The following is a 14287-nucleotide window of genomic DNA, read 5'->3' as shown; positions in this document are numbered from 1 at the left end:
ATTTATACAGAGACGTGATTACACACAGGTGGATTCCATTTATCATCATTAGTCATTTAGGTCAACACTGGATCATTCAGAGATCCTCACTGAACTTCTGGACACAGTTTGCTGCACTGAAAGTAAAGGGGGTGAATCATTTTGCAAACACAATTTTTCAGTTTATTTGTTAAAAAAGTTTGAAATATCCAATAAATTTAATTCCACTTCATGATTGTGTCCCACTTGTTGATTCTTCACAAAAAATTGCAGTTTTATATCTTTATGTTTGAAGCCTGAAATGTAGCAAAAGGTCACAAAGTTCAAGGGCAGACAGCAAAAAGGAGGGACGATTCCAAAAGCAACAATAGACGGCCTGCAACAGCCTGGACAAGCCCCAACACGTACACGTCCACCTAAAAGCTATTCAATAAGTCTGACTCAGCTCTTAACAGACTCAGCCGATTAGCAGCAGGATATCAGGATTAGCCATCCGCATGAAAAACATGAGGTAAAGATGGAGATACACAGTAAGCAATAACTGAAAAGGTGGCAGCGCTTAAAACACACGCAACAACGAGTAGCTGTCGCTCTGAGAACTGAGAACTGTGACTCGTCTACTTTTGAGGACTCTGCACAGCCAACTTCAATTAAAGGGCAACTTTAAAATGTGTGAGGCAACTGTTTACTTTCAAGAGAAAAGACAAAAACTACCAGTATGAAGCGCATCGGAGGCTTTTTGATTGTGGCAATACACGCTGGCAGATAGAACCGGCTGCATTTATCAGGTGTGACCAGTGGTTCATGTAAAACCCAAAATCAACTCAAGTCTGCAATGAACATCTAGGGTTAGCTTTTAAATAATGTCTAATTTTCATCCCTGATGGTCAGAATCTAATGAAGCTTCACAGGTATAGAGGACCTGAGATGTCATGAAAATGAAAGGGCCAAAGTAAATCATTTCCAATCCAATCTAGTAATATATTTTTAAAGTAAAAACTGATAATAATGCCTTATGTTTGCATGACTCTCCTCTAGGGCTGCAGCTATCGAATATTTTAGTAATAGAGTATTCTACTGAAAATTCCAATCGATTAATCGGATAAAACATGTTTTTGTTTAGTTAAAGAGCAATTATAAATATACATAAGATGTTAGATGTTAATTGACATCACTAAGACTAAATTATATAATCCAGTAGGTTCATGGCTGTGCATTTAAAAACCCTGAACTTACACCAGTCGACCAAATTCACTGCCTTCACTCAAAAAACTAAGGATCTTACAAAGAAATGGTCTTATTTCTAACCTAAAAATGCCATTACACCTGATAACACACATCACTTAAAAAGGTTAGGTGTTTTTCCCACGTGTTTCAATTGAACTTTCATTTGTGTCAAGCAAATTTTAAGTTCTAGTTAAGTTTTAAGCTAAAGTCTTTAAGATTTTGAGTTTTGGCAGTGTTCAAAATAAAATTATGAGACCTGCTGTATTGGAGCACATTTTCTTCTAGTTAAAACTGTAGCGGGAACAGATGTTTAGAGGAACCTATGTATGTACCGGGTGAAGGCTGATTTATGGCTCTGCGTTACACCAACGCAGAGCCCACGCCGTACGCTACGGCCTGGGCTCTGCGTCGATTTAATGCGGAACCATAATTCAGGCTTTAGAGGGGGAACATATCGGAGAACAACCAGAAGAATATAGAGTGGATTAAAAATAAAAGTTAAGCACTGAGCTACATGTGTCTACCGTCTGGGCCATTGGAGAATGCCTGAGCACGGCATGTTACAAAAACCAATCATATCCGCCGCCTCTTTCTTCTAACTTTACGTGCTGTACCAGCGCGCTGTACCGCATTAAATGCAGTCCGGGCGAAATACCTGCTTTGAGCTGCAAAATTAAAACGATTCCTCGAGGCAGAGAAAATTCCTCGATCATTTTTTGTAATCTAATTACTCGAGGAATCGTTTCAGCCCTACTCTCCTCCATACACTGCAAGCTACCGTACCCAGGAGGAGATCAAAACATTAACATTTCAGGTTTGAGAAATCTTTAGTTCAATATAATTCAATTCAAAAACACTTGAACCACCAAAGGGAAATTGAAGGTTATTTGGAGGAACTACATACTCTTTAAAAAAAAAAAAAAAAGGTTGAATTTGAAGCAAATCAAAAAAGGACTTGCATCTATAAAGAGCAACCCTTCAAATCATTTGTATTTTCATCTCATCTTGGGTGCTTTGCATTGTCCGACCAATAAATACATTTTTAAATTAAGTTCCTTCTCTATTCAACAGTACTTTTTCAAAAGACTTTAAATGTATTCAATCACAAAATTGTGAATTGCATGATCCCTTTTTAAAACTAACAATCAATAAGAAAATGCTGCAGAAATGAGACCATTTCTTCATGTATTTATTAACCACATTGCAATCCAATTCAGTAATATTTTTTATTTCCAAATTAATAACCAATGATGAAAATGTCTTATTCCCATTTGCATCACCCGTCTGGTCCTGCACAAAAGGAGCCACTACCTTTACAAGAATGAGAGTGTAGCTGGAGGTTTACAGTAAATGCAGCCGGTCCTCGGTGTTTCACCAGTCTGTTAACTTGGAAACGAGCTGTAAGCTTCCCTTGCATGGCAGCGGTTCTACTCCACTCTACGGCCCTGCTAACATCTTTCCTGACCATTTCAGGCATTCATTCAAGTGTCTCTGCCTTCGTGTTACAGGTAAGAATGGGAAAATATCACAAAATATCAACTGGTGTTGCTTTGTTGCTAACAATTTGCTCGCGTTGATAAGTTCTGTACATTGATGTGTCAGTGAGAAAACGAAAAGACAACACGAGACCATGAATGAGGAATATTATATATTTATTATAAAAACTATAACTCAATCAATAAAAGAAAATATATGCTGGGAAAAATGAAAGCTCGTCATAGATGCGGATAATGCAGCGGTGCTACATTAAACATGGTAAAAGAATGCAAAAAAAGTGTGGTGGCACCAAAACAGTCACACCATTCCAGTGATTTCCAAACTCAACTCTAGATGGCAGATGTTGTGACAAGAATGTTACAAAAACAATACAAAATTGCCCATAGAAAGACTTTAAAAAGACCTTTTTTGGCACAAAATCTGCCAAGTTATGAGGAAACTCATAATGTGGCCGGAAATCAAAACCCACAGCAAGGGACTGAGGAAATAGGGCAAAGCTGTCAAGGCCAGAAAATGAAGTAGTCACTTATTGCCAGGTTGAGAGAGTGAATCCGACGATGTGATTACGTGACCGTTCTCAGACTCTGCCCTGGTGAACAGATCCGGCTCACGCAGCGAGGCCTCAAGGCCTCAAGGCAACGAGCACAGCGTCTTCATTCAGGTCTGGGATGGAGCTGGGATAAGGACATGTGACTCTTCCGCAAACTGGAACGCTCAACGGTTAGAACGGAACAATGACATAACCCCAGTGAGGGACGCAAGTGATGTACAGGTTGACAGAAAGTCGTCTTTGAGGCAACGACATGGCTTTACGCAGCGCTTTCTGTAAAACCAATGATCCAGTTAATTCAGCGTTCCAGAGGTCTCTGTAGAGGACGCCCTCAGGGAGGAAAGAGAAAAATAAAACCTAGTACAAGGCAGAATTGCAGTGAGAAGGGGATAAATAAAAACAGTCTCCTCAATCACACAAGATGTCACAAGATAGTTTCATGATCAGGCACTAACAGTTTAAGATTTTAAGTGGACGTAAAAGACACGTCCTGAGAAAGCTGATCCGAATGAAAAATGTTATTGAAATAGTTGTACATAAATGGACAACTAATAAAGCAATGACTGCGTTTCCATGCATCAATAACCCTTTTAAAACCCGAATATTGGCAATAACCCAAATTTGCACGGCCATGTAAACACCAATAACCCCTTTGAATAACCCGAATTTGCTCATATTCTGGTTTTTAAAAACCTGAATATGACCCCTGGGTTACTCCTTTTAAAACCCGAATATTGGGTCATGTAAACGCCAAACGGAATATCCTGATAAAACGGAACAGGATTTTGTTTTCTGCTCATGTTCTGTTCACAAGGAATCCTGGTCTTTTGAGTCCAGGAAGTTCTTATAAACACGGAGAAACCAAGACCAGATCACTTTTGAAGTGAGGAGGAGACTAATCACTTCATAAATGTAATGAAGAATATGAACATTTTGGCATTTGTAGACGGTAGAAAGTACCGGGATTAGGGGTGGGTATTGGGAAGGACCTCACGATACGATACGCATCACGATACTTGAGCCACCACACGATACAAATTGCGATATCCCGATTATGCGATATTCTACATAGTTCACCGAAAATTTTAAAAATGCATTACACATCTTAAAATCCAAGTTGTATATATGTACATCAGATGATAGTGATAATGCATTGGACAGACTGAGTCAAAACAATGTAATTCAAATTTCCCATTTTAATTATGCAACATATTTGCATGGAAAAACACATTGAAACACAATGAAAAGTGCAGTGTGTGCATTATTCTTAGATACAAAATACTCAAAATAAAATGCAGTGTCTCACCCACACTGAAACTGAAATCACAAAAATACAGTACAGCTACTTGCCCCTGACTTAAAGTGACAAAAATAAAAATGCAGTGTCTCACCCACACTGAAATCACAAAATAAAGTGCAGCTAGGTGTGGGCAAAAATATTGATACAGCAATATATCGCGATACATACATTGAATATCGATATCGTATCGGGAGACTATGTATCGCGATATATTGCCGTATCAATATTTTTGCCCACCCCTAACCGGGATAGCGAGATTTACAAGGAGGTGAGCGAAGCAGCATTTGTTTTGAATTTGGATACAGGAAGAAGAAGCGGAAATGACGCTAATTGCGTCATCACGTTCTCCGTGCATCGCTGGTTTGATCCAGATATCCCGAATGATTAATCACCATGTATACAGGGATAACCCTGTTTGCTCACGCATGTAAATGGAATATTCCGAATGTTTTAGTAACCGGAATATTAGCAATAACCCAAATTTTGACTGCATGTAAACGTAGTCACTGACATAACCCCAGTGAGGGACGCAAGTGATGTACAGGTTGACAGAAAGTCGTCTTTGAGGCAACGACATGGCTTTACGCAGTGCTTTCTGTAAAACCAATGATCCAGTTAATTCAGCGTTCCAGAGGTCTCTGTAGAGGACGCCCTCAGGGAGGAAAGAGAAAAATAAATCCCAGGACAAGGCAGAATTGCAGTGAGAAGGGGATAAAAAAAAAATTCTATCTCCTCAATCACAGAAGATGTCTTATGTTTTCATGATCAGACATTAACAGTTTAAGTTTTTAAGTGGACGTAAAAGACATGTCCTGAGAAAGTTGATCCGAATGGAAAATGTTATTGAAATAGTTGTACATAAATGGACAACTAATAAATCAATGTTTCTCTTCTTTTGAGAGCTGCAGTAAATACAGTAGCGTGAGGCTGCAGTCGCCTGCCAACCAGCTTTTTTATGTGCAAGACATTTCTTTTCATACCAAAAGACAAATTCCAATAGTCTGATGCACATTATGCTAGCTAGCATTAAGCCAAAGAGAAAAATAAATAAAAAATCCAAAGCCATCAAGTAGAAAGCAGTTGTAAAATTCTGCAAAGTGGTGTTGTGTGGCATTTATCAGGAAGGGGTTGAACAGAGGAGCAAAAATAGCAAGTGACAAACGGCCTGAAACTCAATGTCTATTTAAACAAATATTTAAAAAAAACTAAACATTTGTGACATTACCACAGATTTATATAGATATTACATGGCCAAAGTAAATATAGGTACACAGCTAATTACTGACAAAATGCTCATCCTTTAGATTGTGTCTCTCTTTATTCATGTAGTGACAAGCGAAAACCTATCGTATATGCAATAGAAGAAATGGTAAGATGATTATAAACAGGGATATTCAGACAGACTTTCTAAACTGGCATACCTGCTGCACTGAGGGGTTTCTCCATATCAATCTAGAAAAGTGTCCAAAAGCCAAGTGTCAGCACCTGGATTTAACTAAGCAAATAGGAGAGTTTCCCCACTCAGTTATGGATGATTACATTTCAGCTGGCAACAGGTTATTTAACCCCAACTGATGTGGTGAACAGCAGTTTCATTTTCCGTCCCCAATGGCACGAACATATTCCAAGATAACGCACAAAGTCTTCTCCCTCACTGAGGTTAAGGTCTGGACTATCCATGCAACAGCTCGACTCTCACGTCATCAGTATGGGATCTTGATGAAGCATTAATGCAAGTCTGGACCAAAGTAAATGTTGGGCCATTGCAGAAACCCATCAGAGCAATGCCACAGCCAATGTATGCCATAATTAAAGCTAAAGGCCGCCCAAGGAAATATCAGTGTTTGTGACGTTTTTCGACAGGCGTATCTAGCTTTGTGCATGATTATAAGACTACGTTCACACTGAGGTTTCCAAGTGACCCAAATCCGATTTTTTGCTCATATGTGACTCAGATCTGATTTGTTTATGACAGTGTGAACAGCACAAGTCACATGGAATCTGATCTTTTCAAATCAGATTCAGGTCGCTTCCATATGTGGTTCTAAATCAGATACAGGTCTGATGTTTTGCAATGCGACCTCAGTGTGAACAGCCAGGTCGGAATTAATGCGACTTTGACGTCACTTGAGAGCGACCGTTGTCATAATACTGCGCTGGCGGGGGCGGGAGTCACTCGGAAGAGATCGGAAAAGGTCAAGACAAACATGGAGGATAGCGGATAACATCTCTGTAAAGATGTTCATCACATCATGATCCCACCACTCCTGACTCCGAGTCCGCATCCACACCCACACACACACACACCTCTCTACAGACGAGGCAACCATCGCTCCACCAAAAAAGCCATTATTAAAAATGCGGCTTTCTTTCTCCTCCTTCTCCTCTTCATTAACACTTGCTCACAGTTTCGTCGGCTTCCACCACACAACAACTTCAAAATATCCCCATGTACGCTCACTTCTGTTGCCTGCATGTTTACCGCCGTACGACGGCGTGCTGCGTGTGACGTCTTTGTTATTGTTCCTCTGCGCATACGGGTCAGTTCAGGGCCGCGATGCGTTCACACTCCAGTCTGATATAGGACACATTTTAAAATATAATGTGAACAGCCACACAAAAATATCGGATATGGGAAAAAAAAAAATGGAATTGAGCATTAAGGCCTGCAGTGTGGACGTAGTCTAAGTGGCTTTAATGATCTCTGCATCTGCTGCTCTTGAACCCATGAGCCCTTGTTAGTGTTCACTCAAACTGTTGCTATCAATGCGTTAAAACATCCAAGTTAATGTACGTTTCCCAATTGGTACTTTATATATAAAGTACAGTTTATTTATATATAAACTGATCAGTGAAACTAAGCTTCTCTGGAGTTAGTGTTGATTGCACAAAGCAGCTATAAGTTATAACGAGGAGGTGATCATGTGACCATGCTTGCTCACATTCCTCAGCTTGCACTAGCGACGTCTCCAGCTTTCTCATATTAGTTTGCCAACACGTCAGCAGTGAATAGGCATATTTTCCTGCGTATCAAATAGACTTGGCTGGCCATTGATTTACATCAATTCAATCCAAGGAACCTCTTTATTGTGCAGCTCTCTTTAGTCAACTCACCCCCTACATCCGGTGGGCGGTCGCAGACACACACAAGTTCTTCTCAAATATCTCTGTGTGCTGCTGAGGAGCCTATCAAAATGTGAAACAACTCTAAAGCCCAGCATTAACGCTTGTAGGCATCATTCTATCGATGCTGCCGACCTACAGTACAGCTCAGGGACAAGCTCACAACATCTAGAAACCATGAGGTCCCATTTGACAACTTCAAAAAGGGATTTCTGATCATAATTTTGAATAGGGCTGGGGATCGATTCAAATGTCAAGAATCGATTCCGATTCAGAATCGATTATCAAGATTTGATTCGGATATTGATTTGGGTTAGTGTTATTAAAACTGTTTTTTGAGCTGTTGCATGAATTATATGACTGTAGTTCTGCAACATGTTAATACTAGTATTATATTGAGATTCAACAGCAAGTATTGCAGCTAATGATGCTGTAAGGACCAATCAGCTCCCAGAATGCTGATAGAACTGCTTTCAGAAACATCATGTGGGTCAGAATTACCAAACAGATCCAGGGAGGAAACAGAGACGGAGGAAATCGCTTTTATTTTTTCCCACATTCCGTTTTTATTTGTCCCATTTTCGGTCTATTTTGGTTTTTAATTTTTGGGCATTTGGTTTTTATCATTTTTTGCAAATGTAACCCCAAGACAGTATATAAAGTAATGAAATATAGACAATTTATGCAATTATAACTAGGGATGTTAACAATTAATCGATTTTCGATTAATTGCCGTTATCAAATTACCCGATTAAAAGTAACGATTACAATTAATCTATTTATTTATTTATTTATTTCTTTCGTTTAATTTCACCAGCTGGTATTACGCCCGGACCACATTTAATGCGACACAACGCGCTGCGCCGCGCACATAAAGTAAGAAGAAAGAGACGGCGGATATGTTTGGTTTTAGTAACATGCTCAGTCAATGAGTCTGCAATGGCCCAGACGGGAGACACATGTAGCTCAGTGCTTAACTTTTATTTTTAATCCACTCTATATTCTTCTGGTTGTTCTCCGATATGTTCCCCCTCTGAAGCCTGAATTATGGTTCCGCATTAAATCGACGCAGAGCCGCCGCCGTAGCCTACGGCGTAGGCTCTGCGTTGTTGTAACGCGGAACCATAAATCAGCCTTCACCCGGTACATACATAGGTTTCTCTAAACATCTGTCCCCGCTACAGTTTTAACTAAAAGAAAATGTGCTCCAATACAGCAGGTCTCATAATTTTATTTTGAACACTGCCAAAACTCTAACTTAAAACGTAACTAGAACTTAAAATTTGCTTGACACAAATGACACTATTATGGCTGCTGCTACTACTAATAGCCTTGAAGTGCACTTTATATTATATTCCTTGTGGTACAAAAATGTCTTTTTGTTACTTTTGTATCAAATAAATATTTGATTAAGGAATACATTAAAATGTCCTTTGTATTTTATATAAGCAAAAAAATTATGTTTGTATCTCAGATGCGGAAAAAAACGCCGCTTATCAACTAATCGATGATCGATCGATAAGGTTATCAACTATCAATTATGAAATAATCGATAATTTGCATCCCTAATTGTAACTTAACACTTTAATGTTTTCATATCTTTAACATATTTAAAGGCAAAAACATGGCACCAGTCATTATCGTGTCCAACAAAACATTACTTTTTTGGGGATATACAAAAAAATAACCAAAAGTTGTAATGTAATGATGAAAAAGAAAAAAAATAAATAAATAAATAAATGAAAAAGAAAAAAAAAAAAAAAAAAAAAAAAAAAAAAAAAAAAAAAATCGATCTTTAGACATATGAATAGATTTTTAGGAATTAATATGAGAATCGATTTAGAATCGGAAAATCGATTTTTCTCAACACAGGCCTAATTTTGAAATGAGATGATTAAAATGGAATAATAATGTCTCAGTTTGTCCTTTTACACTGATCTATTACAAAGTGCACGAGGAGGTTAGTGGGACTCTGCAGCTTTAATTAAAAAGTATTGGAAATGTGAACTACTCAATCATAGCCCGGCTATCCAGTCATGGGTTATCTGAGAGCAACAAGCCAACGGTTTACAGCGGGCAGCATTTACAGATCCTCCACTACTGGACTCAGGCAGTCGGGTAAAAATAAGTGGCACGCAAACAGAATTATGCTGAAGTTAGAAGTTGGCAGATTAAATGTCAACCATCCACAGGGCCGTGTGCACGTGTGAACACAGATTACACGTCAAGCCCCAGCTCTTCCAAACGCCCATTTCATCCGTTCACACGGTTCTGGGAGAACTCCAACAGCACTCCTCATCCTCAGATATATCTGTCTGGACAAATGAATACCTAAATAAACAGAAATGCAGAGGAGTGTCCCGCAGGAAACAACTGACTCCATTATCAATGTGTTTGCATAAAAACCTTCTTTACGAGTCACGACAGATCACATCTAAAGGCAAGGCAAGTTTATTTGTATAGCGCAATTTAACACAAGGTAATTCAAAGTAGTGGTGGGGGAGGAAAAAAAAAAAAGATATTGCAATATATTGTTGCGCTCTCTGTTGCAATAAATAATCGATAACCTGTTGGCAAATATCAATATTTTATTACAACACACATAATAGATTTACGCAGTTGTCACCGCACTATTGTTCATGCACTTTAATTTGTCCAGCGTTTACATTTACAAGACTAGGAGGCAGTGAGGAAATATAATATACTTTCTTTGTACATTGTATGAAGTTTTGGCATTGAATAAATGCATAACTACAGACGTTTTCCTTTTTATGGGTATTTCTTCTTTTTCAGTCACATATATCGTTGATGAAATTTCTTACAATATATCAAATATCGTAGATATCGTGTATCGTGATATTATCGTTATCGTGGGCCACACATATCGCCACAGTATTGAATCGTGAATGGAATAGACTTTATTGTCATTGTGCTCAGATTACAACGAGATTGGTTAGGATGTTCCCGCCAAAGTGCAAAGGAAGCAATCAAAATAAGAGGAATAAATAAAGTATAAAAAGCACAGTATAAAAACATAAAAGCAATAAAAACAATGAATGGATAAAGTGCAACAAACTGTGACCCAAACATAACTCCCACATCATTCAGAAAATACACATGTTCTGTAATGTTATATATGTTACCCGTATCGTCCCACCCCTAATTCAAAGTGCTTTACATCAACATTAAAAAGCAGCAAGACACAATTGAACAGTAAATAACAAATTAAATGATAAAAAAGGAGGCAATATAAAAAGCACCAGTTGTTAAAAAGTAAGGGCAGTAGATCCAGCAGGTACATCTCATTCTTAAAATGGCAAACATTACGTTTCTATACGGTCAAAACGTTCAAAGCCGTGGAAACAGGAAGCGTTCAGGTCGTGCTCGGTGTTGAGGTTAAGGGGAGTGAATGAGTGAAGTAAATGTTTCACCACAGCCAGGTAACCGGTTTATTCCCTCACCTGGCGGGGAGCCAGCAGACATGCAGGAGAAACGGGAATGTTCTGATTCAGCAGGGATGACTCGTGCAGGGAGTCCAGCAAGATCCTACAGGACTGTCTCAGAAAATCAGAATATTGTGATTGTCTGTAATGCAATTACAAAAACCTCATACATTCTGGATTCATTACAAATCAACTGAAATATTGCAAGCCTTTTATTATTTTAATATTGCTGATCATGGCTTACAGTTTAAGAAAACTCAAATATCCTATCTCAAAAAATTTGAATATTCTGGGAATCTTAACCCTTGTGCTGTTTTTGGGTCAAGGGAGGGAAAAGAAGGAATGAAGGAAGGGAGAAAAGATGGAAGGAAGGGGGAAAGGAAGGAAAGAAGGGAGAAAAGGAAAGAAGGGAGGGAGGGAAGAAAGAAGGAATGGAGAAAAGGAAAGAAGGTAATAAAGGAATGAATGACGAAAGGGAGGAAGGAAGAAAAAGGAGTAAAGGAAGGTAAAAAAGGAGGAGAAGAGGAAAGGAAGAAGGAAGGAGAGAGCATGGCAGGAGGAAAGAAGGAGAGAAGAATTGGGTCATTTTGACCCAAAGACAGCACAAGGGTTAAGCTGTAAGACATAATCAGCAATAAAAGGCTTGCAATATTTCAGTTGATTTGTAATGAATCCAGAATGTGTGACATTTTTGTAATTGCATTACAGAAAATAAAAGAACTTTATCACAATATTGTAATTTTCTGAGACAGTCCTGTAGAATAGATGGTGAGAGAGGCTGCTGTCAGCCCGCACACGGGGCTGATCCCCGGATCCCCCGGGACCAGCAGCTCCCCTGATCCGGCCAGCAGCTCCTCAGCCCCGGCCAGCAGCTCCACCAGCAGCCGCTAACAACAAACCTCCCCCGCAGGTGAGCAGCTCCACCAACCCCCGGGACAACAGCCCCCCAAACCCCCCCAGGACCCTCCTGCCGTCCCTGCTGCTCCAGTGCCCGGTCCCCCCGCTGTGAGGAGGAGAACCTGCACATTCACAGCAGGAGCGGAACGATGAGGGATGCGATTATTCAACAAAGCGAGGAGCCTGCACAGTCATTTAACAGCGTTTACCGCCTATACAGCAGAAACAAACCCTGGACTGGCAACACCGACCCGAACACGGCCCCCTGCCTTGGATCCCGCCGGTAACATCCCTGTGTGTGGCCGTGCTGCTGCTACCTTCTCTGGAGAATCTGTTGTTCGGCCGCCGCTGCTTCAACCTGCTCTCCTCCGCCGCCATCTTTCCCGACCTGCTGCTGTGACGTCACCCACCGCGCAGCCTCCGCGGCGCTTAAAACGCTGGGCAAGCCCCGCCCCCTCCCTCGGCAAGCCCCGCCCCCTACACTCAACAAACCCCGCCCCCTCCACTCAAACCACTCAGCAAGCCCCGCCCCCTCCAATCACCCATTTACCCCCTGGATTTCAGTCCTCATGCTTTTACTTTTATGAGTGTTTACTTCTGGTGAGAAGAAACTATCAGGTCCAGGAGGAGAAGCATCGCTTTGAAGGATTAAACAACAATGCTTTATATCACTTTTTCCATTTTTTTTTTCATTTTATTCTTTATTTCATTCAAAAAATAAAACAAACAATTCAATACAAATACAAATCTTCATAAATTGTGAATGAAAAGGGAGCAGAAAGAAGAAGAATCTATAATAATAATAAATTCACAAATAACATAAATTAAAACTTAAAAAAACAACAACTAAGTGAATAAATCACGATCACTGTTAGTTTCAGAATAATAATAATCAAAGTATATGCCATAATCGCCTGAACAATATGTGAATGTCTTCATTACTGTTTTTTTTTTTACCCCGCAATACTTTTTCCCGGCCTATATTTGCAATATTTCACCACATGTGTAGTTATGTTATTACCTGTAGATAGGATCTCAGGTCTTGATTTCACCATTCAAAACGCACTTTAACCTTTTATAATTTTTTTTATAACCTTTTTATATTTTTATATAATTTATATTTCTTATACTTCTTATCTGTTTGCACTGTCTTGCACTGGAGAGGTGATGCTGCTTTTAATCTCACTGTACCCGTGTATAATGACAATAAAAGTATTTATCTATTCTATTCTAATGATCAAAATAACATCTACTTACCCAAATGCATGTATACTATTATTTATCTGAAGAACCAATTATTTGACTGTATGTCTTGTTTTTATTATTTTTTTAAATTAAAGGAGCTTGAGGCTCCTTTTAAGAAATGAGACTCTCTAGCGCCACCCTTCACCAAGACGGCCGTCGGGGGTACTGCAGCCAACAGTGAAGCCAGCACGGGAGAACGGGGAGAACGTGCATGCAGCGTCATGTGACGTCACATCCGCAGGGCAGCGCGGGAAATTCCGGCCCGGAATTGCAGCATATTTTGCAGCACACAGCCTGTTCAAGGCAACGGAGAGATACACTAGAGGGCTCATTCTTTTTGGTATGGAACGCTTCATCTGACATTATTACTAGAAAACTTGAAACATTTACGAATTATTTTCATAAATCCTGCCTCAATCCTGCCTCATGCTCCTTTAATGAATAAGAATTATAAAAAACAAAAAAGACACATACACATACTGTCAAACTTGGTGCATTGGAAGGAAGAAAAACTTGTCTCGTGGTCTAATAATATAAGTAGATACTACACCGTGTGTCTGCGTGTGAGTGTAACTTGGGTGAATTGTGGTGTGCTTTTGTCTGTCTGTGTGTGTGGGGAGGTTTGTATTTGTTTTATGTAAAGCACTTTGTGCTGCATTCTATGCATGAAAGGTGCTTTATAAATAAAGTTTGATTTGATTTGATTTAGATGTCTGATGATGCACAATCACGTTTTTTGCAGGTCAAATTACAAAGAATGTCTCTTACAATGAATGCTTTATTATTTTCCTTAAGATAATTAAACACACACACACATTCTGAACTTATTACAACAGCTTTCACACATTCCAACTGTTCTTCAAAGCTGCTCAGATTAAGTAAAACATTTAGTTCACCACTGACCTTCTCAAATCATTTCAGAGGAAAGTGAGTCCAGTTCTGGACAACTTGAAGAGTTTGAAAATCCAAACCGGAGCAAATCTAGCCTGAATGCCAGCTCTTGATTCTGAAGACATGGGACTTCAG

The 14287-nt window shown here is 39.4% G+C and overlaps 1 protein-coding gene across 2 annotated transcripts in view; it reads right to left on the bottom strand.

Annotated features, from left to right (window-relative positions):
• LOC133447506 (atlastin-2-like) overlaps nucleotides 1-12412 on the bottom strand; it is a 39600-nt gene extending 27188 nt beyond the window's left edge. For both annotated transcript variants that reach the window (XM_061726202.1, XM_061726208.1), the window contains exon 1: nucleotides 12334-12412. In XM_061726202.1, coding sequence (XP_061582186.1) covers nucleotides 12334-12394 — 61 coding nt within the window. In that variant the 5' untranslated portion in view covers nucleotides 12395-12412. The remainder of the gene's footprint in view (nucleotides 1-12333) is intronic.
• Between the last annotated feature and the right edge of the window lie 1875 nt (nucleotides 12413-14287).

Source organism: Cololabis saira, chromosome 1, assembly GCF_033807715.1.
Source record: "Cololabis saira isolate AMF1-May2022 chromosome 1, fColSai1.1, whole genome shotgun sequence".
In the NCBI taxonomy this organism is placed as follows: Eukaryota; Metazoa; Chordata; class Actinopteri; order Beloniformes; family Belonidae; genus Cololabis; species Cololabis saira.
Note: the sequence above shows the minus strand (reverse complement) of the source record. Positions and strands in the feature narration are given on the sequence as shown.